General features: G+C 39.3%; 1 protein-coding gene across 1 annotated transcript in view; it reads left to right on the forward strand.

Moving 5' to 3' along the window:
* The window catches only part of CtsL1 (cathepsin L), a 35995-nt gene extending 10208 nt beyond the window's left edge, over positions 1-25787 (forward strand). The window contains exons 5-7 of the mRNA XM_067138043.2: positions 3279-3470; positions 11579-11744; positions 24824-25787. Coding sequence (XP_066994144.2) covers positions 3279-3470; positions 11579-11744; positions 24824-25032 — 567 coding nt within the window. The 3' untranslated portion in view covers positions 25033-25787. The remainder of the gene's footprint in view (positions 1-3278; positions 3471-11578; positions 11745-24823) is intronic.
* The last annotated feature ends 394 nt before the right edge of the window (positions 25788-26181 follow it).

Raw genomic sequence — 26181 nt, forward strand, 5'->3', positions numbered from 1 at the left:
CTTGTTTTTCATCCACTCATCATTCCTTTTTTCTCATTACACACACGTTTTAATCCATAGTATTGAAGGTCTCACTACACTCCTCAGCACAGTGTTTTCATTTTAACAGTCAGCAAGTTTTATTTGACAATTCAAGAACGACCTATTAGACGAGAGGACTTTGTACCTCAATATGTTTTCAATTCACTAATCATGATCACTGTCATTTCACTTCATGATTTTTAATTTGTTTGTGTATTATGTAATTACTGTTCTGCTGAAGATGGCCTTGAGATTAGGCTGAAACATGTATAGATTTTGTTTCATCTAACAGATGACTTGATTTGTATTGATAAGGAGGATTTTATAAATATTTTCATTTGTAAAGTGATAACAGTCAATTCGGAATGAGATTTATAACTTGCAATATTGTAACAATGTAAATGTCGTCTATGAATATCAATGTACAACTGCACACACTGAACGTACAAGAACACTATGATCCGTCTCGCTGCTAATTCAAACTGTGAATGATTGGTAGTGAACTAGATGGAGTTATGAAGCAATCAAAGGGAAAGCCCGAATTACGAACTAATCTGGAAACCACTAGCACATTGTCGATGAATGAGATTTCCCTCGTTACGAAATTATGGCACAGACACAGTCGATGTTATGTAATGCAGCTTATCAGTGCTTTAAGTGTGATTCAGATAGTCATGGTACCGACCAGCTGATCTCCACCACTTCTGGGCGCAACCTCTCTCTTCGCACCGCTTATCAGCTTATTTCATCAGCCCAGACGTGGACAGGCGTGATAATGACCTGCACACCAGTTTAAAAAAATCAATTTTTTGAATATATATTTTAAATTTATTTCTCCATTATTGAGAGGACTGCTAATTTAATATACTACTTTTTTAGCCGAAACATGGACTATATTGATTTTAATGACTACGAATATGGAACATATGTGCTAAACTCCAAAATATGGAAAATGAATACTCCATTTTTCAACTCCACACATCATGATTCGTAAAGATAATGCAAAATGTAATTAATTTTAGCTTGATAAAGGGATATGTATTTACATATAAATCCGTTCCATGATCATAAGACATGGAATATTGAATGGTCCTTTTCCTGCCTTCAAAAATCAGACAACCTCTGCCAGGTATGAACCTGCTATCTTGGGATCTGGAGGCTGACACTCTACCACTGATCCACAGTAGAGCAATAATTTATGATTATTTTTCTATTTTCTTAACATTCTTGTACAGCAGATTTATATTATGTAAACCTTGTGTACTAAGAATAAGTGTGCTTAAGGGCTCCACCCCCCCACGAATTTAATAATTCCTTCTCTTTGGTAGAGGCATGACCTGTCTCTCACTATTTCATTGATTTAGGGGCCATTATATTGCTCTTTGTTTTGTTATCTGTGCAAGTATAGATGTAGAATTGAATTCTTTATAAGGATCCCTAGTCAGTAGACCATCTACATAATTTTTAACTTGTCCTTTCTCCTACAAGATGGAACACCTGCGTTCAAGGGTTCAAGGCACTCTTCTTCTGTACGAGAATATACTTAACACTTATTTGGAAAGGTGATGAAAAGCGTATAACATATTTGGTAGTACTGTCTTAAATAATCTCTTACACTGCTTGTTTTCTGGTTATGTTGCAACATTCCCTTCCATCTTTTAAATCTTTTTTTCTTTTTTTTTTTTTTTTCCTCCACGTTACCTCCTCAGTGAAGTGAGGATTCAGTATTTAGGTATATTTACTGTAGAAGTCCACTGTAATGAATACATCATACGGCAAGAACTCCGTTATAACGACCAGTTTTTGTCTGTCCCTTCAAAATTCCTATATTAAACTGTGCATTATTCTTTGGTTAGTGACGAATCCGTTATTACGAGCGATTAAGGGTGTATGATTTTTTTTCCGTTACTGACATTTAAGCACGCAGGGATTATATTGCATGGGATCGATCATCTTCGGTATAGTTTCCTCGCTATGTCCACTAGCGAGCTCTCTCGTCGACATTCAAAGGTGATGTCGCAGTCTATTAGTAATACCCATCGACTACTATTCCGTTACGAAAAATAGCTATGATAGAGAACATGTTTTCATAATACATGCGTAAGTAACTTGTCCGATAGCGGTTGTTAAAAATAAAAGCTGAAGTAAATGATCGCTTAATTTTAATGCTAAATACTGTAATTAAGTAATAATGGGATACACCTCAAGATATGGCAGAGTGCATAATTGATTTCAGAGGTTAGTTTCATATTTTCTCGCGTGTGGTTAAATTTCGGAGAGGCTATTATCATGTAAATTTATATCGAAGGTTATTATTTCTCTACTGTTGCTTGAAATATGTTTTTATGATTCATATAGTATGGTTAAGTTAGTTTGGGTGGTGCTGTGTGAATAAGAAAACTGAAATGTTTGCCACAAAATGCGATTGATCATCTTTGCTACGGTATCATTTTTTTTTTAAAGCTATGTGCAGTTGCTACTCTCTCATCAACATCGGAAGGCAATGTCGGAGCCGATTAGTACTACCCATCGACTGCTGTTCCGTAAAGAAAAGAACATGTTTTCGTAATAAATACGTAAATAACATGATCGATAGCAGTTGTTAACTCGTTTGAAATAAAGGCTGAATTAAACGATCGCTTAATTTTTAATGTTATATACTGAAATTAAGTAACTAGTCAAATTTCGGGTAGGCTGTTCCCATGTAATTTTGTAGCGAGGAGGTTACTATTTTTCTACATGCGCTTGAAATATGTTTTCATGATAGGCCTACATATACGTTTAGGTTAGGTGATGCTGTTTGAAGCAGAAAACTGGAATGTTTGCCACAGAGGCCTCTGGAGTGATAACTATAATTTTTTTCAGAATGAAATTAAACATGCACTTTCACATAGTATCAGATTTCAAAAAATAACAAACGAGCAAGCTGTTGTGTGGTTATCATCTGCGAAAACTCAAAAAGTTTTGAACAAAGTGATTGCCGTTTCATACCGATTTAAATGTGTATAGGGGTTTTCCCAACTTTTACTAAAAATCGGGTATACAACAATCTGTTATAGCTAGTAAATTCTCCGTCATTAGGAATTCTCGCTATAACGGACTTCTTCTGTATTACAAATTTAAGATCATCCTAAATTCCATACAGTAAATAGATGACTGAGGCAGAACACAGACAGCCCAGTTTGTCAGTGGTCTGTGATGAATGCAGAACGAATATTGTAGACTACATGTTGAATGTATGTATGTTTTCTTCATAGACTGGCGCTCTGGAAGGTCAACACTTCAGGAAGACAGGTGTCCTTGTGTCACTCAGTGAACAAAACCTAGTTGATTGTTCCACCACATATGGAAACGAAGGCTGCAATGGTGGTTTGATGGATCAAGCATTTCAGTACGTTAAAGATAATGGTGGCATTGATACTGAGAAATTTTATCCTTATGAAGGAGAGGTATGTTTCTTACACTTAGTATCATAGTATCTGAGCGATTGCACAGTGTGAATGTACTGTGTATATAGTCTGTGTCAAATGGGAAATGTTTTAGCCCCGAGAGACCACACAAATTGTCTAACCAAGCGGTTGCTATTGCAATATCCCACCTACTCGGCGTATTGCATTCCATTGAAAATTTCACTGTTAAATATCACTTGCTCTAGGCTGAAATATTTTTACTACATAAAAATGACCATAACAGAAATAGCTTCCCATTTGACACAGATTACAGGCTAGTAGTTTTTTGAATATTTCTTGCAAAGTTTCATATCAATTTTTCACATGATAATTCAGAACTTGCACACACCTTCTCCAGTAGTTAAAATTATTGAAGCATAGGGAGCTTGCTAATGCTGTATGAATTTGTATAGATAGATAGATAGATAAAGCAGAGGATACAAAGATTTTTAGAGAATGTTTTACTGGAGGGGTTTAACCCTTAGCCCTCCATTTCTTTCTGAACATGCTTTTCTCTCCAGCTCCATTTAAAAATCTGCTTACGGAGGGATAAGTGACTGCACAGAAATGTCTGAGTAGCATATTCATAAAAATCAAATAAAACAAATACAAAATGAATAATTAATTTAGGCCACTTTTGGGTGTAACTTTCTGAATGTTTACATTGGTATACCGTTTAGTTTCATGCATAATTTCCATCAATAACCCCTCGAGTCATTAAAAACTGAAATGAATAGAGTTCACTCAAGTTCCGAGTTTAATGGTACCTTATATATCCTTCCTTCCTCCCTCTCTCTGTCATCTGTTTGGGAAACAGCTTTCTCGTCTGCTGTTGCAGCTGGTCTGACTGCTGATGTCCCAAAGTTATCACTGCATGAAAGTCAGTTACTCCTACTTCTACCTACTTCAGTCGTTTCTGCTCAGTCATCACTCGCTGGCCTTCCTGCCACGGAACTGACCTTCCCACTTATTGCTGATACATCAGGGCAGTCTTCCATTTCCTATAGCTGATGGCAGACCAAGTTCTACTCCAAGGATCTCCTTCCACCATTAGTCGGTGTCTGCAGATAAATGCTTTGAAACCAGAGTTCCATGCTTTGCCTAAGTGAAAGCGTAGCATTCTCAGGTTTTTCATTTTGTCTTAATCCAGTTATTTTCAGTCTTATTTTCAAAGTTCCTCACATTTTCTAATACTTAAAGTCTTTAGACTCGACACTATACTACAGGTCTCTTTCCCGTCATCATCATCATCATCATCATCATTTCCCTTTATCCAGCTGTAGCCGGGTAAAGGTCTTTCCACCACTCCTCTTCCAACACTGTGTCCCAGTCCAGGTTTCTTTCTATAATGCTGCGTTGGATGGTATCCTTCCATCTCTATCGTGGTCGTCCACGGCCTCTCCTTCCTTGAATTTGCATTTCAATCACCTTTTTTGGCATTCTTTCGTCGCTCATTCGCTTTATGTGCCCAAACCATCTTAGTCGGCTCTTCTCTATTCTATCATTCATTTTTTCCACTCCAATTTCTTCCCGGATTTTCTCATTCCTTATTTTGTCTCTTCTACTCTTCTGTATCATACTCCTCAAGAATTTCATTTCGGCTGCCTGTATACTACTCTCATCCTTCTTTGTCATTGTCCAAGTTTCTGCTCCGTAAGTTGTTATGGGTACGTAATACATCTTGTACATAGTATCCTTTGCTTCCATTGGCACATCTTTGTCCCATAACATATTTCTTACACTATGATAGAAACAACTTCCAGCTTGAATCCTTTTACTAATCTCAGCATCCAGTCGAGCATTCTCCATTAATTCACTCCCCAGATATTTAAACGTTTCCACAACTTCCAGGGACATGTCTGCAAGTCTAATCTGACCTTTCCCTTCTTTCTCCCCTCTAGTCATAACAAGAGTTTTACTATTTTCTACACTTATTTTCAATCCACATTCTTCAATCTTCCCATTCACCACATTCAACTGTTCTTGAACCTTCCTGTCGTCTTCTCCCCAAATCACAATATCATCTGCAAATAACATCATGTTCATTTCTCTTCCTCCATATGCTGTTTTTGCCATTCTCATGATGTCATCCATTACTATTGTAAACAGGATTGGTGATAGAACACTTCCCTGTCTCAGCCCACTAGTTATTTTGAACCAACTTGTCCTGCCAACTTGTGTTTGCACGCAACTACAACATTCCTTATACAATGCCATGATCATTTTTATTAATCCCTGTCCAATTCCTTTTTGCACCAGACTGTCCCAAACTTTCGTCCTAGGGACACTGTCATATGCCTTTTCAATATCAATGAATGTCATCACCATATCATTCCCGTACTCCCAATGCTTTTCCATTAGTTGTCTCATAATGAAAATGGGCTCTATTGTTGACCTTCCACTTCTGAAACCAAACTGATTTTCCTGTATCTGCTTCTCAACCCTCAACCTTATTCTACTTTCCAGTATCCTTTCCATTATCTTAGCAACATGGGATATTAGAGTAATTCCCCTGTAGTTCTTCAAAACTTTCTTATCAACTTTCTTGAAAATTGGGATGATTATTCCTTTTTGCCAATCCTCAGGGACCTCCTTATTCTCCCAGACATTCCTGAGAATCCGATATGTCCACTGCAGGCCTACAGCTCCAGCTGCCTTTATCATCTCCACTGAAATTTCATCTATTCCAGCAGTTTTTCCATTTTTCATCTTTCTTACTGCCATTTCAATTTCATTCATTGTAATTTCTTTATCCATTTCTTCGTCAACTAATTGCCTTTCCCGGTCGTTCATTGAATGACTGTCATCCGTTCTTATGTTCAGCAGCTTCTGAAAATACTCTCTCCATCTATTTCTTATTTCTTCTGGCTTTGTTAAAATTATGCCACCTTCATCCTTCACAAATCTGGTGTTTACTTGATCTCTCTTTTTGTTTCTTAAGATACCATACAGTAATTTCTTGCTGCCCTGCGTATCATCTCTCAGTGTATGTGTGAATAAGGCCCAGCTTTTCCTCTTTTCTTCCTCCACTACTTTTTTGGCCAAATTCTTTGCCTCCACATATTTTCTTCTACTTTCTTCAGTCTTAGATGTTTTCCATGCTTTCCATGCTATTTTCTTTTCCTTCACTTTAATCTTTACCCTATCATTCCACCAGTGTGTTTCTTTGTCTTTCACATTTCCTGATGTTCTACCACACACCTTTTCTGCACATCCAATCAGTGCTTCCTTAAATCTTTTCCATTCCTCTTCAACATTCCCCACCTCTGTCCTGGGTACCAAGGGTATTATTTCCCTTTGAAATTCTTCTTGTATGCTTTTCTCCTTCAACTTCCATACTTTAATTCTTTTCTCTCTTCTTAATTGGGGTTTTTCAATCTTTCCAACTTTCAATTTTCCTATCACAACTCTATGATCTCCACCAAAGGCTTCTTCAGGCATGGCTGTTACATCTACAAGGTTCTTCCGGTGTTCTTTCTCTATGATTATATACAGTGGAACCTCGATTATCCGTTCCCGGAAAGTACGTTTTCCCGGAATATGCGTTCAAATTACGTGGTCCCGAGAGCATCGTAATTAAATCACGTTGTAAAAGTCCCGCATTATCCGTTCCTCGAAGAAACGATTTCCCGGATCAACCGTCCAGAAATTCCAGTCCCATCAACGCTAAATCCTCGATCAATCGTTTTTTAATAAACTGTATCTCACGAAAGGACGGCTATGGCATATTTATGGATCTTGGCGTTCGGCGATCGGCGGCGAACTTGCATCTTAGCATCGCATTCGGGTGGTATTGTTTAGAGAATCTCGGAAAATCATAGGGCAGAGAGTGGCCACAGCAATTGCTAGAAGACATGGCGCATTTCTACAGCTCTGCGTGAAGACGGAACGAGTTTCGTCAAATGTTCGCACTTATAAAACGTCCATATTATGTCCAGGGTTAGATGTTTTCTTATTTACATTTTTTCGATCGTACTGCCGAAGGGGTTTTCGGCACTTTGCTCAGGGCACTGCAGACCTAAGTGGGCTTTCAGGCAGGAATCGAAACTGCTCCTTAACACAAATTTAGTATTTTTTATATTATCGTACATGATTATGTTAGCGAGACGAAAACAGATGTTGCACCTTACATTAAAAAAAAAAAAAGAAAGCCATGGGAGGTCTTGGGATTGCCTATTACTGTTACTAATGTAAGACTGGGAATTTTACGTTTTCGTGTTAAAATACCAAAAACCTCAGTCGTTTTACTTGCGCACGTTACATTTTAAATGATTGGTATCATTTCAAACTCGTACTGACATGTGCAGCGAGCGCACTTTCCAGATGACCTCAAGGTCACGAATAACCGTAATTTCTGAAGTTTTGATATTTCTTTTATCTTTCCAATTTGATTGGATTTGTGACGCGCAGAATTGAATATAATGTATTCGAGAACTTTTAAGAATCGATACTTACATTCGAAACCATGTTTTCGAGTTCAACATAACCTTTAAAAGTCGATGTAGGCCTAATTTGCGCGGTACGAGATTTCCAGAAACTGACTACGAACAGTATACCGGAGACCAAATTACAATGAAAGATTAAGAAATGAACGGATTTCGCCATCATTTTGGGTGCCTTTGTATCTAATATGCTTTATTTTATTAGATGAGAGAATTAAAAGCTACTTCTGGTCGATTGTCGTTTGGCTTGGCGTTGTTAGATTTTTCGAAGAGTTTGGCTAGCGTAATCAAAGTTGCTGAACTGAAAGAAGTTTTCACGGGAAACTGACGAAGATTCCCCTGTAAAATTGAATATAAAGTATCGAGATTTTGAACTCGCGTACCGGTAATTAATGCGGTTCGCGGTCTAACATGCCCGGCTCTCATCCAGAGGGCCCGGGTTCGATTGCGACCAGGTCAGGCAATTTTACCTGGATATAAGTCTGGTTCCAGGTCCACTTAGCCTACGTGATTACCTTTAATTGTGGAGCTACCGTATCTAATGGTGAGATGGCGACCCCGATCTACAGAGCCAGGAATATCGGCCGAGAGGATTTGTCGCACTGACGATGCGCCCCTCGTAATCTGCAGGCCTTCGGGCTGAGCAGCGGTCGCTTGGCAGGCAAAGTCTCACTGGGGCTGTAGTTTGGTTTGGTTTAGGAGTTTTTGTAAGATTATAATTATACATATTTCATTTTTGTGATGTTTAGCCAAATTGATAGTTTTCATTCATTCCCGGATTTTCCGTTTTCCCGTGTTGTACGTTTTATTTTCACGGTCCCTCGAAAAACGGAGAATCGAGGTTTCACTGTAATCAATCATGGTCTTTGTCCGTCTGTCTCCCCAGCCATACCTTGTAATCTTCTGACTGTTCTTCTTCCTAAACCAGGTGTTTCCAACAATCATTTGATTCCTCATGCAAAAATCCACCAACAACTCACCTTCTGGATTTACATTTCCATATCCAAAGGGCCCTACAACATCTTCCTTTCCTTGTCTTTCCATTCCAACTTGTGCGTGCATTTAGATCTCCCATCAATAGCACTTCCTTATCTTCTATCTGTCTCTCCACTTCCTCTAAGAAGTCCTCTAGATGTTCATCTATGCAACCAGTTTGTGGGGCATACAACTGAAATAGATCTTTCACGCCATTTTCAAACTGGAGTCTCATCATCATCCTATCGCTGACGTACTTTGTATATTCCAGATATTCTTGGATTTCTCTTCTAAGTATGATGGCCACTCCATTTTTTGCTTCAGGTCCTCTGCTGTAATACAGCCTGTATCCTTCTCTCAGAGGGATCTCCCCTGTACCCCTCTTCTTGGTCTCGCACAGTCCAAGTATGGCTATATCTTTTTCTATCATGAAGTCAACCAGTTCTTCTGTCTTTCCCGTCAGTGTCAGTACATTAACTGTTGCAATTTTGATGTAGTTTGGTGCTGGTTGCCCATTTTTCACAGTTCCCCCAGCACCTGAAGAGCTGCGCGTCGCTTTTAGCAGGGGACGCCCTAACCTTTTCCGAGGCACCATATTTGCTTTGTCCATATAGGCTATTGTTACGATGGGCTCGCCACACCCAAAGGCATTTTATACCTACTGCCAGGTTCAAAATTAGGCCGCCCCTAACATGGAGACAGACGCCTTTCGTAGCCGCTCCTCTGGAGTACAGACGCTACGGGTATGCCCCTTCCGCCATCCCCGCCGTACCGAAGTCCACCTTCTCCGCCGTAGATGCCGTTGAGGTCTTCACTCGTAACCCTGAGCTGGGACCCATACCAGATGTTACACACCGGGTCAGTGTGCTCTGGGACTCACATAGGCAGGGGCGCCACTCCCTGCGTATTCTTTCCTATTCTAACAGCCTTGTTAATGTCACCATCGCTACAATCCACTTTCTCCCTGATTAGTGAGATTACATTGTCTATCATCTCATTGTAATTCTCCTTATTGGAGTCTTCCAGTCCATATATTATTATATTTCCCCTTATATCCTCTCTGACTCCTGACTGATGCTTCAGTTAAAGTCTCTTCACCCTTTTCTAAATCCAGTACTCGATTCTTAATTTCCTCTAAATCAGACTTGAGTCAAGCTTGCCTATACATTGCTCAGCTCCAGTTGTAAGTAGCTCTTCATGTCCTTTATCTCTTTATTCTCTTCTAATAATATTTCTCTGATCTTATATACTTGGCATACTTCGTTTATGACCTACTGGAGCCTTTCATTGCCCTCCCAAGAGGGTCCAGGGCTGGGGTTCAGTTCAGCGCCATCAATCACTAAAAGAATGAATTACCACCACTGATGTCGGCACCACTTGTGTTGTATGAAAGGGACTGTTGACATCTTGGATATACTTGACTTTTATCTATAATGCCAGCTCTCTATAATGTAGTGGTGTTGCCCAATAGCTACTCTCATATTATGGTAGTTGACACACTCACACTAAGCTCACTATCAGTACTTCATTTCCGTTCACCTCACTGGTTGGATTATAACTGATTAGTTAGTTTAGTAACTTCACTTGGAGCAGATATTTTTTGGCCAAACATTGTTTGTGTTTATCCTGGCATTATTTTTTTCAGTATTCATTTAGATTTTAAATGATGAATAATTAGACATCCACCCTTCAAAATTTCTACATGCATCAGCTGGGATAGGAATCCTGGCTGTCCTTTTGCAGGTTCTTTGAAAAATTCTGAAGCTACAGTCAAATGCAATTAATGTAATTTTCTTTCCTTGATATATTGCTTGTGAGAGGTGTGAACGCTGAGTTACATCATCGCTGGTTTCTTATTTTATTTATTTATTATAATAATAATTTCGTGTGGCTATTTCTAGCCGAGTGCAGCCCTTGTAAGGCAGACCCTCCGACGAGGGTGGGCGGCATCTGCCATGTGTAGGGAACTGCGTGTTATTGTGGTGGAGGATAGTGTTATGTGTGGTGTGTGAGTTGCAGGGATGTTGAGGACATCACAAACACCCAGCCCCCGGGCCATTGGAATTAACCAATTAAGGTTAAAATCCCCGACCCGGCCGGGAATCGAACCCGGGACCCTCTGAACCGAAGGCCAGTACGCTGACCATTCAGCCAACGAGTCGGACATTTATTTATTTATTTATTTATTTATTTATTTATTTATTTGATTTTTTGCTAGTGTCTTTACATCGCACTGACACAGATAGGTCTTATGGTGACGATGGAATAGGAAAGACCTAGGAGTTGGAAGGAATCGGCCGTGGCCTTAATTAAGGTGAAAATGGGAAACCACAGAAAACCATATTCAGGGCTGCCGACAGTGGGATTCGAACCCACTATCTCCCAGATGCAAGCTCGCAGCCGCGCACCCCTAATCGCACGGCCAGCTCACCTGGTGGTTTCTTATTAGGGCAGACATGATGTATGTAGAGATTTTGAAATGAAAAGTTCCACCCCTGTAGTTAGGAATCCATGTTTTACTCTATATGATGATGTCAACAGTTACATAGAACTGAAAGGTTGCTTAGCTGTCTGATATTGCTTAGATGATTGTGGACTTATCCGTATTAAGAGCAGTACTAAGCAGCTGATGTTTTTGAAAAACATATATTAGGATGTTATGAAATATATAATCTCTTTTCATTTTTTCAGGATGACAAGTGCCGTTACAATCCCAAATATTCAGGAGCAACCGATGCTGGGTTTGTTGACATTCCAAGTGGTAATGAACATAAGTTGAAGCAGGCTGTGGCTACTGTTGGACCTGTCTCAGTTGCTATCGATGCTAGCCACGAATCATTTCAGTTCTATTCTGAAGGTAAGTATAGTCTTGCATGCTAAATAATATTACTAATTAAAGGTGGTGCTTATCCTTAACCCGTTAACCGGAGGCAAATTTTTCCTCCAAGCTAGAGGAGAAATCCCCTCTTCACTGATAAATTGGAATAAAATGAATGTAGAATTTAATAAAAGTGAAGAGGAAGAAGCTTTTCTTCAGGAACGGCTCTTTTCAGGGTTGAATTTTGAGTTATTTAGTGAATTGTTGTGCTATAATTTGGAATAGGCCTAAATTGTTATCCTGGACCAGGCCATACTACTACTACTACTACTACATCAGCCTCTGCCTTAAGTATGCACACTGCTCATTCAAAACAGCGCGTCAGAGTAGGGATCGAATAACTGGAATACTATGAAGAACCAGTGTGTTACGTACCAGCTGTATCAGAAAATGTATGAACCAGAGGAATGGCATGCTGAAGAAGAAAGTTTTCTAACTCCCCGGCTATTTCTCGCCAATATTCAGTCAGGCTATTATACTCGGTATGCAGCAGTAATCCAATCTATCTGAGTTCAGAGGCAGCATAAGAGACAAATAGCATCACAACAGACAATGGTCAATGTAATGTTATTGTTGCTCAATATTATGCGCTTTCGATATTGTAGGCCTTCACATGACCGATGCAGAAATACCATTCTTTTCAAATTCTGAGCAATGTACAGACAAAACTCTTATTTTATATATACAGATGATAATTGTATGGCTTCGGCTACCATGCGCAAGCGTTTTAATTTGACGCCATCTAACTGTTTGGGACATCAATTTCCACATTTTGTTTTACTCTAGGCGTACTAGATGGCAGAGTAACCAAATCTCTCTTGGGCATCTATAGCTGAGTCTTTAAAAAAAAAAATTGTCAGGTAAACAAATGTGTTACCAGAGATCTTTTACATGCAGACATCACACGACCTGGAGTGTCAAATGGACAGTTAAAAAATCTCTCAATTAACACTGATCACTGCCAACATATTTTAATTGTCTTATTAAGTTTACATGAAAAAATGTAAAAAAGAAAAGAAAAAAAAAAGAAATTGTGTGGACTTGTTTCAGCCCACCTGGTGGCAGTGATTGTTAAGGCAATGAGTCTCAATGGTCTGACACAGTTGTTAGACAGTTTGAGTTGGTGGAAGAGATTTTCACTGTTGGTGGAAGAAATTTTCACCATCTGGATGTTGGCCAGCAGAGTATGAGAGGTGGGGGTACAAAATCTTTATAATCACTAGATTGCGTGCCAAAAGCCTCAATTCAATTCCAAACTTCTCTGATTGAGGGTATGTTGATGATGATTTGTCTGTTGGATGGATACGTTAAGTTTTGAACTGACCCCTTGGTGTTATTCAACAGTAGTAGGCTATATGCTGACAGGGGTTTTCCCCCTCTTTGTTATCATGTTATAATCATCACTCAGTCGTGCAATTCCCCCATGGGCGTCATGTAGAAAGACCTGCATCAGACGAGCTGAACATATCCTTGGGCACTCCTGGCACTTAAAAGCCATACACTAAATAAATAAATAAATAAATAAATAAATAAATAAACAAACAAACTGGTAGATCTTGCAAGTTGAAGTTCCAGGATGACTAGTAATTCGAGGGATACTTCTCAGTATACAGTATTCCGTTTAAGAAGTGGAATAGCAAGGAATACAGTCCCATGTCACATGCAGATACGTGAAATTTTTCATTTCCTTTTTACTATATTGATTAGCACAGAAGAAACCATTTACTTATTCATGAAAGAAAATCTATATGTATAAATAAAAGTTTTGTCTGTACATTGCTCAGAATTTTTAAAAAAGATGGTATTTCTGTATCAGTTGTGTTCACAGTAACAAGGAAATGCTTTTTTTTTTTTTTTTTTTTAATTTCTGTATGTGAACACGCATCACGAGAAAATGGCTGAAGAGAATTTAGTGAAAATCCGTATGCAAAGTTGGGGAATAAATCGCTATAATCTAGGCCATAAATAATTTTATTCATGCCGAGGGAAATGGTAGTTTAGGGGAAGGCTTAAAATTTAATTCTACAATATTTGTTATTAGTGGTCGTATCGATAAATACTACATAACTGAAGTTATATAGTATTAAACTTCCGATCATTTATGTCTTATACATTGTTACCCTACCGGCTATGATCACTGAGATATTAATTAGTTTGGATTTTTGTTACTAAGTCACGAGAAAATGGGTAAACAGAATTTAATGAAAATCGGTATGTAAAGTCGGTGAATAAGGAACTACAGTCTACGTTATAAATAATTTTATAAGACGTCCTAATATCACAGAGTTGAAAGAAAACTAAATGTGAAGGCCTGCAATATAGAAAGCTCATAAAATTGATCAACAATAACATTACATTGACCATTGTTTGTTGTGATGTGATTTGTGTTTTCTGTTGCCACTCATCTCCAATAGATAGGATTATTGCTGCTTGCCAAGTATTTTTTTTAAATTTGCTTTACGTCGCAGACACAGATAAGTCTTATGGTGACGATCGGATGGGAAAGGGCTAGGAGTGTGAAGGAAGCGTCCTTGGCCTTAATTAAGGTATAACCCCAGCATTTTCCTGCTGTGAAAATGGGAAACCATGGAATACCATCTTCAGGGCTGCCGTCAGTGGGATTGGAATCCACTATCTCTCGGATGCAAGCTCACAGCTGCACACCCCTAACCACACGCACAACTCACCCGGTCGTACAGAGTGTAACAGTCTGTCTGAATGTTGGCGGGAAGTTGCTGGGGAGTTGGATAACTTTCTTCTTTAGCATGCCATACCTCTGGTTCATAAATTTTCTGATACTACTGGTACATAACACACTGGTTCATCATAGCCTTTGAGCTATTCAATCCCCACTCTATGAGGCACTGATTGAAATGAGCCGTGTGCATATTTAACGTAATAATGGCAGAGGAGTGTTCGTGGCTGTCTGCGGCCTGGTCATTCTAGCTCTGGAACTTTGGACTGTTAGATCGGCACCCTAGTACTGTTCGTTAAAAGTGAGAAAATTTGCGGTTTTTCAGTTGATCGAGTATTTTATATTGATAACATTGCTTTTAATCGCTACATTCCTACCGACTTCTTTTAATCGCTACATTCCTACCGACGTTTTTGTAATGACCTATGTTGACTTCAGTTAGGAAAACTACAAAGTCAGCCTTTCTGAGCAACCCGTAGCGAAGTACAGCTACATTAGCTAGTTTTGAATAAGTCAAAAGGAGATATGTCCTTCATTAACCACTCTGGCTGGTTCTCCACACATCCCTGTTTCATTGGAATGCTTTCTTCCTTCCATACTTATTTGGGTGATTTTTTCACACAGGTAGGTACTACCAAATGCAGAGATAAAACACTTGAGCAAGTGATCTTAGTTCACCGTATACATCACTTAGTAGACACTTATGGAATTCTCCTGGAATTTGCCTTTTAGCACGTTATAGCAGTGCAGATTAATTATTTCCAGTTGAAGGTTAGGTGAAAGTTCTTCAATTGTACAGTCAAATGAATTTTAAAATATTTGAAATGCTTTGTGACTCAATCAAACCCACCAACCTGGGCCCAATGTTTGGGAAACCAGGCTCTGCCTGTCACAAGTCAGGACTAAGGGTGAGTGATAGAGGAGCAACACCTCTTTAAAAAACTGGTCCAGCTGACCCGGCTGGTAGTCCCATGTAAGGGTCCCTTACCAGGGTTACGGTGAAGACCTCCACAGCAGTGAAGGCGGAGGAGAGGGACTTCGGAACAGTGGAACTGTCGGAAGAGGCAACCCTCCTATTCGGGGAAAATAGAACAGGAACTGCTTTCTTGTAGTCAGAAGTGGGAACTTCAAAGGCTAAGGGAAGAAACCCCGACAGAAAATCAGTAGGCCTGGCTACTTAGAAGGCAGCCCCTCCACCAGGCTTTCGGTGCTGAAAGCCAATAACCTACACGCCCGAGATTAACCTATTACAGAAACATCATTGAATAGATGCCGGATGGATAAAATGGATTTGACTTTTAGCATGAAGTCAGACACGAGAATTGGAATGTACAGACAATGTGGCAGGCAGGAAGATTGGCTGAAGTATCTAGGGAGATGAAGTGATACATGTTGGACATACTAGGCTTGAGTGAGACGAGATGGACTGGGTTCGGTGAGATAGATCCAGGAAGGGGACACGCTGCTGTACTCGGGAAGAGAAGAAGAACATAGAGGGGGTGTTGGATTACTGATCACTCAAAAGACAAGGAAGAGTTTGATAGAATGGTACCCAGTCTCAGAAAGGATTGTAGTAGCTCGATTTGCATCAAGAATAAGACCATATTACAGTGGTGCAGTGTTATGCACCAACAGAGGTAGGTGAAGAAGAATAATAATAATAATAATAAGAAGAAGAAGAAGAAAAAATAGCAATTTTATGGTCAGCTACATCGAACCCTGTTAAAGGCAAAGAAAAGATATTATGGTCATGATGGGAGACCTGAATGCGAAAGTTGGCACTGATAACCAAGGAGTAGAAAATATAATGGGAAAACATGGTAAAGGTAATAGAAATGAGAATGGTGAAAGACTTACTGAATTTTGTAGTAATCACAGGTTGGTGATAGGAGGCACTATCTTCCCTCATAAGAATTGCCATAAAGTGACATGGGTTTTCCCTGACAATAGAACGGAGAATCAGATCGACCATTTCACTATCAGCAAGATATGGCGAACCTCCCTTTTGGATGTGAGGAACAAGAGGGGGGGCAGATGTGGGAAGTGACCATCACTTAGTAAGATTGCAAGTACTAGGCACATTCATCAGAAGAAGAGGATGAAAGTATAACTGGGATAAACTGAAGGATAAGGAGGTGCAACAATATTTTTTACTAGAATTGAGTAACCGATTCCAACAGCTAAGAGAGGAAGGACAGGATATTGAACATAATTGGAAGAGCATAGAGTACCTACATTAATACCTGTGAAAAGGTCTTAGGCAAAAGGGAGAGAGGAATGGATTACTTCTGAGACATGGGAAGCCGTGAATCAAAGGAAGGAATGTAAGAAAAGACTCAATACCGCAAGAACACAAGAAGAGAAGGCACAAGCTAGAACTGACTTTAATGAACTTAACAAAATAGTGAAGAGGAGATTTTGACGTGACAAACGAGCATTTATCAATAATCTTGCAACACAAGCTGAGACGGCAGCACAAAACAATGATAGTAAGACCCTTTACCACATTACCAAGAGACTAACAGGAAAGTTTTCTAGATCTGACAAGCCAGTGAAAGCCAAAGATGGGAGATTATTGTCCACACAAAAAGAACAGCTAGAAAGATCGAGAGAACACTTTCTGGAGATCTTGAATCCTGAAACAATCGAGGAAGAGACAGAGGTGCGTAGAAGAGCAGGAAGGTGTTGCTATCAGTCCAGAACCGCCATCAAGAACAGAGGTCCAAAGGGCCATTAAACAACTAAAGAATGGCAAAGCGGCAGGTATGGACAATATCGCACCGGAGGCCTTGAAAGTGGATATGGGTACTTCAGTCGAGATTCTGTTCCCACTTTTCAAGAAGATTTGGGAAGAAGAGAAGATTCCCACAGATTGGAAGAAAGGACTGTTGATTAAGCTGCCAAAGAATGGAGATTTATTAGAATGCGATAACTGGAAAGGGATTACCCTCCTTTCGATACCAAGTAAGGTACTCTCACAAATAATTTTAGAAAGGATCAAAAATACAGTTAACTCAAAGCTGAGGAAAGTACAAGGAGGATTTAGAGAAGGTTCCTCCTGTACAGACCAGATCAACACACTGCGCATAATTATAGAACAATCCACGGAGCTGCAGTCGTCACTGTATCTACTATTTGTAGACTCTGAAAAGGCATTTGATAGTGTAATGAGGAAGATGATGTAGAAAGCCATGAAAGAGTTTGGGATTCCAAAGAAAATTATAAAGATAACCCAAGAAATGTATGAGAACTACACATGCCAAGTTTTACAATAGGGGATGTTGTCTGAGCCTATCCCAGTAAACACAGGAGTTAAGCAAGGATGTTTGCTGTCACCCATACAATTTCTGATGGTGCTGGATCTTATGATGAAGAAGGCAATGAATCGCCAAAGAGGAATTCAATGGGGACGGACAGGCAGGTTGGAGGACTTGGGACTTTGCGGATGACTTGTGTTTGCTGGCCAACAGTTTTAAGGATATGGAAGCAAAGCTGAATGATTTAAAAACCGAAGCATCAGAGGTGGGATTGAAGATAAATGGAAAGAAAACCAAGGAGATGCGCTATAATAACCGAAACAAGGCACTATTATTTTTAGGAAACCAAGAGATCAAACAAGTCCAATTTTGCTACCTGGGAAGTGTAGTCACTCCGGACAGAGGAACTATAGGGGATATAGGAAATAGAATAAATAAGGCTAAAGGAGCATTTGCAATGCTGAGACCAATCTGGAAATCAAGGGAACTTAACACCTATACCAAACTACGTATCTTCAATACAAATGTCAAGTCAGTACTGCTCTATGGGTGTGAAACATGGAAGACTAACAAACAACTGATTGGCAGACTTCAAACATTTTCCTGAGGATATGGTGGCCGCAAGTAATCTCCAACGAAGAACTGTGGAAAAAAACCATCAAACACCCATTGATATTGAGATGCGTCATAGGAAATGGAAGAGGATTGGGCATACATTACGGCGAGATAAAGACAACATAGCAAGACAAGCCCTGGAATGGAATCCACAAGGTAGCAGGAGAAGAGGCAGACCAAGAAACACATGGAGGAGGAGTGTAATAGCAGAAGGGGTGGAGAAAGGAAGGAAGACCTGGACAGAGATCAGGACGATGGCACAGAACAGAGTCTGGTGGCGGAAGTTCATTGATGCCCTATGATCCACTTAGGCCCGGTTGTATAAAGACATCTGACTGGAGATCAATCAATAACTTAGTTCTGAAAATGAACTGAGATTACGACTTCATCGCGTTGTATAAAACTGAACTTGGTTTACTCATGTGTAGTTCAAATGTAATCGGAGTTCATCGAACTGCTGTATACTAGGACAAATCAGGATATTCAGCTTCCATTTCTGACAGAAATTCACGGAACTGTCTATGGTTCAGCTCACGAGAACGAATGAAGTTCACCATTAACACAGCCGATTCAAAAACACATGATAGATTCAGGTATTTCCCCCAAACTACCTCCTGGTGAATAGTAATGCAGTGAATAACCATAGGCTTTGAACACCTTGCATTTTCACTAGCCTTGCAAATTTTTCCAGCTAAGCCTTTGCCTGTTTCACATGCATTTTTACCACCACCATCACACATTTTAGCTGATTCCACTTCAGATTGTACTTCGTTAATGATTTCTCAGCTTCCTTGAAAATGTTTTCACCTGTAGTTGTTTCAGTATTAATGAACTTTGTAGTTTAAGTATTAATGAACTTGACCATTATCGGTTCCTATTAGATCCGTATTATCTATTAATAATTTCATCAACCTGTGATAAACAGGTCTAATAATGGTCTTCCTGTCAGTACTTGAAAAGCTGTCAATACTTTAAATAATTATCAATAATTGACAGGCAGACCATTATTAGCCCAGTTTCTTACAGGTTGATGAATTTGTAATTGTTTCATGTGGAGTATTTATAGAAGCTAATTCTTCAGTCATTCGAGGTCACTTGAAATTGTTTACTGGTGCTGCTTCCAATGTCCTCAACTCTTCCATTAACTGGAAGTTTAACCATTAACTGTTCTCATGGAAAGGATGATGGTATTAAATAAATTAAATTTCTCTGGACACATTTCTTCGGCTGCTATAATCAAACATTAGGAAATGGTTTTCCTTTGCTAACAGATGAGCTATTTGTAAACTTACTTTACCATGCAAGTTAGCTGTGCAGTTAGGGCCACGCAGCTTGCATCCGGGAGATAGTGGGTTAGAATCCCACTGTTGGCAGCCCTGAAGATGGTTTTCCGTGGTTTCCTATCTATTTTCACACCAGGCAAATGCTGGGGCTGTACCTTAATTTTTTTTTTCTAGTTGCTTTACGTCGCACTGACACAGATAGGTCTTATGGCGACGATGGGACAGGGAAGGGCTAGGAGTGGGAAGGAAGCGGCCATGGCCTTAATGAAGGTACAGCCCCAGCATTTGCCTGGTGTGAAAACCGCACTTAAGCGACTGCAGCTGTCGAGCTCGGTTGTACCTTAATTAAGGCCACGGCTGCTCCCTTGTCACTCATAGGCCTTTCCCATCCCATCGTCACCGTAAGACCTATCTGCGTCAGTGCGACATAAAGCAAATTGTAAAGATATTAAAAAATAATTAAAAAACTTTAGTTGCAGCTTCATTTTTATTTTTCACATTTATGAAGAAACTGCGTTGTAATGAAATACTCCCGTTTTAAAGTTTCTGATTGTTCCTTTGCTGTGAGTTGGGAATATTGTGACTAATGCTTAATCTTGTAATGCCAACATATGTTGTACTTTTTAGTACAGGTATAGTGTCGCTGCACAATAAACACAATGCTTTGCCATCTTATTCAGTAAAAGTATAATACTCACTCCACTCTGCCTTAAAAGCACGACACATGAATTCCACTTTCCTCTTCTTTTGTGGTTTTGACAGTGACATGATAGATATGCACTGGTACTATAAAAAGAACAAAATGTCATAGAATAGAGATATGCATGGCACTCGTAATGCTGTCTAATAATAACTGTGTGTTATCACAGCAGATACCACGAAGCAACATGTCAATGTGAATGTATAGGAGCGCCACACATGGTCTTTGTCGAAACTGGCCGTTAGAGCGTAGAATCAGCCTTAGACAATACATATTGAAAAATGTATGACTGTTCCAATGCAGCCTGATGGACGTTGAAATACTACTTTCCTACAATTTTCATGCTTCGTGAAATATTTGGAAATGTAAAATCCTTTCTTATCGTGCAGACCATAGAAAAAGAAACAACAGGTCATAGTTTGCTGACCCCTGTTCAAGATCATTGTCCTTTCCTATGGTTACATTTACTATCCCATCACTAATAAATTTTATGCATACGCAGTTCGGCATTCCCTGTTAATTTTCTGATACATGACTGATCCTCGAAGATTGAATCCTTATTACATAAACCTTTGTTGTCAGGAGACTATATCAGTATCTATTAAGTTCTACTTGTCGAGATCTGCTGGTACATATCCATACCGGACTGATTAGTAAAAAATGAGACTCCCATCCTTGGCATTCCCACTGCTCACATACAATATGAAGGCTGGCAATTTCAAAGTTGCATTCCAGAAAATACGTAGTGATCCGTATTTGAACTGTAATTGTAATTAAAGGTTAGAATATAACCTTACAAACAAAATATATGTAAAACTGCTTGTTTGAATCATTTTAAATATTTAACCCAATCACATACCATTTAATTGTACTTATTTATGCCTTGGTGTACCATTTATTTTCATTACTTTACATGATATTATCACCGACTGGAAAAGCATGCTTTACAACAACCTAATGATAGGAAATACCCAAACTATTGTCAGATGTACTTTGTAAAGTCTTTATGTGTATGGTAGATCATAAAACAGTCATATACCTGCAGCGCCACCTTGCACCGGTGGCATTCAAATGAAGATTCCTTCCTCAGACCTCGTGTCACACAGACTTTGCATCCCCATGATGGGATAACCTCCTTCATTGTTGGGGCTATTTTGGCTGAAAAGTGTCCCCAGTGCCTCCACTGATGTCTCAGTGATGTATCCCCAGGGTTTGGGCATCCTCGTTGTGGATAGTGAGGCAAGGTCATACTTGCCAACAGCTGTTCGGCCAAATTGATCCGGAAGCTGGTAAAGCCTACTCGCTTCTTGTCAGGGTTGAGGAGGCAATGAATGATGTTGAAATTGAGAAGTGTCATGTCTAGCATGTAGAAGTGTATATATATTTTTTGTATTTTTACATACTTCCTCATCAAGGGGAATGATGCGAGTCTCTGGTCATGCGAACCTACACCACCCATTCCACAGTTGTAGTGAACAACAAAATCTGGCCTTCTTTTCATCCACTGATACAGGAAACCAGTGTTCCTTTTCATATGGAATTTACCCTAATTATATACTTGGCAGCTGATAAGACATTTACTTGCATAAGCATTTGTCTCTTTGGTTAAATATTCCCAAAGTCTGCTGTTAGAAATTCGTTCACAACTTGCAGTTCGTTCGGGCATTGTCATAGGTGCCTTTGGACAACACTATTTATTTCACCAGTTGCAGTGCATGAAGGATACTCTGGAGTATTACTTACGTGCTCCCAGTTCCATTCCCTATCATGTAAAATATGATTAGAAACCGTTGGTGTGGCATCAGCAACAAGATTGGGTCTGAACTACTTCTTGCCATCATACTTTACCACTTCAAGGTAATCTGGCCTTTATTTCATCCATAGATACAGGAAACCAGTGTTCCTTTTCATATGACATTACCCTATTTGACATATTTGACGGCAAAACAGCACTTTGTTCACCCCTACCAGTGCTCAATATCACTGTCACATGAACTACTTTCATTGCCACTAAATTCTTAATCGCTTATTTCTATATCAATGTCACTCTCTTCTAAAAATTCCCTTTTAATCGCTTCGTCACTGAACTTGGAGGCAGCCATGATTTCGCTTACGATGCAGTTGCTAAGATACAGGTTATTCTTTCCATGGAATAACTGCACAGAAGTGTTTATAGAATACATCAGTAAAATAACAGTGCTTCCATCTGTCAAGAGGTTACCTTACTAATATCAAACCCTTTCACAAAGAAAACCAGCTTGGAGCGGGTCTGGAAATACACTACATGCGGACGGAGAGGTCCGTCAAAGTACGTCAAGTGGTTAAAATTATACCTTATGCTAGAGCTCATGGTAGACAAAACTAGCCTGCACTTTCCATTCACTGCTGATAATCTACTACTCGTGTTATTTAGACATTATAATGAAACATTGTCGTCTTGGAAAAGCTGGTGTCGCTCAATAACTGAAAGATTGATTTATTGGCTCATTCTTAGTCTGTGTGAATCAAAATGAGCAGCACTCACATATTTGGGCATGGGCTCTAATGTGTTAAGAAATGAATATAACGACACATTGTTGTGCATTTCCTTTTACAGCTGATATTTTATCATCCTTATTGGTATTTATATTGCATTCAAGCTGTTGGTATGTTTTCTGTTTGTTTTAATGATAATTACCGGGCGAGTGTCCGACTCGGCTGAACGGTCAGCGTACTGGCCTTCGGTTCAGAGGGTTCCGGGTTCGATTCCCGGCTGGGTTGGAGATTTTAACCTTAATTGGTTAATTCCAATGACACGGGGACTGGGTGTATGTGTTGTCTTCATCATCATTTCATCCTCATCACGACGTGCAGGTCGCCTACAGGAGTCAATTAGAAAGACCTGCACCTGGCGAGCCGAACCCGTCCTGGGATATCCCGGCACTAAAAGCCATACGACATTTCATTTACCGGGTGAGTTGGCCATGCAGTTAGGGGCGCGCAGTTGTGAGCTTGCATCCGAGAGATAGTGGGTTCGAATCCCACTGTCGGCAGCCCTGAAAATGGTTTTTCGTGGTTTCCCATTTTCACACCGGGCAATTGCTGGGGCTGTATAGTCCGTGCACCTTTTAGTGATATTTCTTTGTACGGGGTGAGGAGTAAGGAGGGAGCTTTCCCGGTTCCGTTTATACTGCCAACTGAATGGAAATGAAATCTGAATTGAATCGGTAATATGTTCGATCGATATGAATTTTCAAAGCCTTTATTATCTTAAGCCAACAACTGTGTCTAGACACACAATATAACATTTCTCGATGCCAATCTTGTTCCTAGTGTGAATTCTATAGTTTAGCTTTGCTGTGTAAACAACAACAGTACTAGTACGTGAGGTGTACGCCAGATGTCGCACAGCGATGCATAAGCGATTCATAGTTTGTGTTTCAAAAGTTACCAATACGAATCTCGAAGTTACCTGAGATCGACCGATTCAGCACTAGGGTGTCCATGTATCGCTAAAAGGTGCGCGTACTATACCTTAATGAAGGCCATGACTGCTTCCTTCCCACTCCTAGCCTTTTCCTGCCATTGTCACTATAAGACCTATCTGTGTTGATGCGACATAAAGCAGCTTAAACTGAATAAAATAATAAGAGTTATTCCACCTTTTCAATACAAATTAAATAGTGTTTATTAATGAAACATTTAATTGGACCAGTTTCGACCTATTTAAAGGTCATCTTCAGCCATATCATATGTAGAACAAAGTATTTGAAACACAGTTGTTTTAAAGATGGTCTTAGAACCTATAAGTTTTACACTATGAAAAATTGTTTATAGAGTTTCCTGAAAACACATTTGTTCTAAGAAGAAGTAGTCTTAAAAATATTCTTCGTAGTATTCAGGAACTTAGATACAATTCACAATTCAGTTTTGATGAGATGTGGAAACGAGCATATACGCATAGTGTTGTTGTGGTAGAGGAGAAGTCTTATGATATTCTTCTTATCACTGCGAAGCATAGATACACTCTAAAATCATTCATAATCTTGATGAGCTGTAGAATTGAGCATATATGCAAAGTATTGCATCACCGAGCTCGATAGCTGCAGTCGCTTAAGTGCGGTCAGTATCCAGTATTCGGGAGATAGTAGGTTCGAATCCCACTGTCGGCAGCCCTGAAAATGGTTTTCCGTGGTTTTCTCATTTTCACACCAGGCAAATGCTGGGGCTGTACCTTCATTAAGGCCACGGCCGCTTCCTTCCCACTCCTAGCCCTTTCCTGTCCCATCGTCGCCATAAGACCTATCTGTGTCAGTGCAACGTAAAGCAACTAGCAAAAAAAAAAGTATCTCATGAGTAAAATGTGAGTTGAACAAATATATTATTGCAGTGGTTTAATCAAAGTTCAATACGGGTCCATAAAATGAAATTAATTTCTCTAGATAAAGCAGCTTGAAAAAAAAAATTAATGACAATTACGTGTCTCTTGGAGATCCTGTTGAATATATTTTTCTCTCATTTTCTTATAGGTGTCTATTATGAACCCCAGTGTGACAGTGAGCAGCTAGACCATGGTGTGTTGGTGGTAGGGTATGGAACAACAGATGATGGTGAAGATTACTGGATTGTCAAGAATTCCTGGAGTGAATCCTGGGGAGATAGAGGTTACATTAAGATGTCTCGCAACCGGGAGAATAACTGTGGTATTGCCACACAAGCTAGTTATCCTCTAGTTTAAGTGCATCAGTGCTGGACGTTTTCGTTACTGTGCATACATGTACATTAAAAACGTGTGGGTGTGTTCATGCAGCTATGGTTTAATAACTTTTAAGGATCCTGTGGGCTCTTGCAGTACAAAACAACATCCTTCAAAGATATCTTGGTATATGTGTAGATATCTGATTTCAGTTAATCCTATCCAAGGCAAGGGCAAACAGAATGATAGTGACACCTTGGAACGTTGTACAGCTGTAAAAATTGGGTGTTCACGACTTCCATCTCAAAGTCCTTTTTGAGAACTTTTAATTTAGTTTTTGCTGTCCTGTTGATTATCTTTTTCAACATTGACAACTTAGCATTAGCTGTATTGGGTATTATGATATCAGAGACTACTGATGGTGATTTTGAGAGTTGTGTTCGATGCTATGACTACAATTAGTTCCAAGTGATATTCTTGGTCCAAGGAGATTTTTCAAAACAGCATTGTATAGTATTTTTGAAATAGTTTGGTCATCATATACCAGTGCTCAAAGTATCGTAATATGTGAGCATATATGTACTGCTAGCATTATAGTGCTGTTATAGGGAATTAGCTGGTATATGATAATCTGCATTTGGTACATGATCTATCAATTTTATTATGTGATATTTAATTCATTTTGAGCAGATGTGTGATCAAGAGAACAGTGTGTTTATCTATTTTAAGATTATTGTAGGTATGTGAATTAAGAAGACATTTTTATGAGAAAATAAATCAGTAATTGCTGTATGTTACTTTTCACTTCGTCATTCATAAAGTTCACCTGTCCTTTCTCAGAACCTTGCATTGTAGTATATGTTTTCTTTGGTCTTGGCATAAATACACTGTCGCATATTATTTTCGTGTTGTAATTTATAACTTTCATTTCCATGTTTATATTTGACTTATTTAATAGGAATCAGTCTAGGGATGTTCCACCATTCAACACTTTATGTAATATGGAACATTTACGAAATGAAGGCCAGTTTCGGTTCACTTGGAATCATCATCAGTTCAAAGCAAATACAGTAAATAAATAAAAACGGTACCTAGATTAACACACATTTAGCATAAAATTTGCCTTAAAATACACATAAAATGGTTAACATGGGTTATATGTCATAAAAACACGTTAAAATTTAAAGAACT

Source organism: Anabrus simplex, chromosome 1, assembly GCF_040414725.1.
Source record: "Anabrus simplex isolate iqAnaSimp1 chromosome 1, ASM4041472v1, whole genome shotgun sequence".
NCBI classification, from domain to species: Eukaryota; Metazoa; Arthropoda; class Insecta; order Orthoptera; family Tettigoniidae; genus Anabrus; species Anabrus simplex.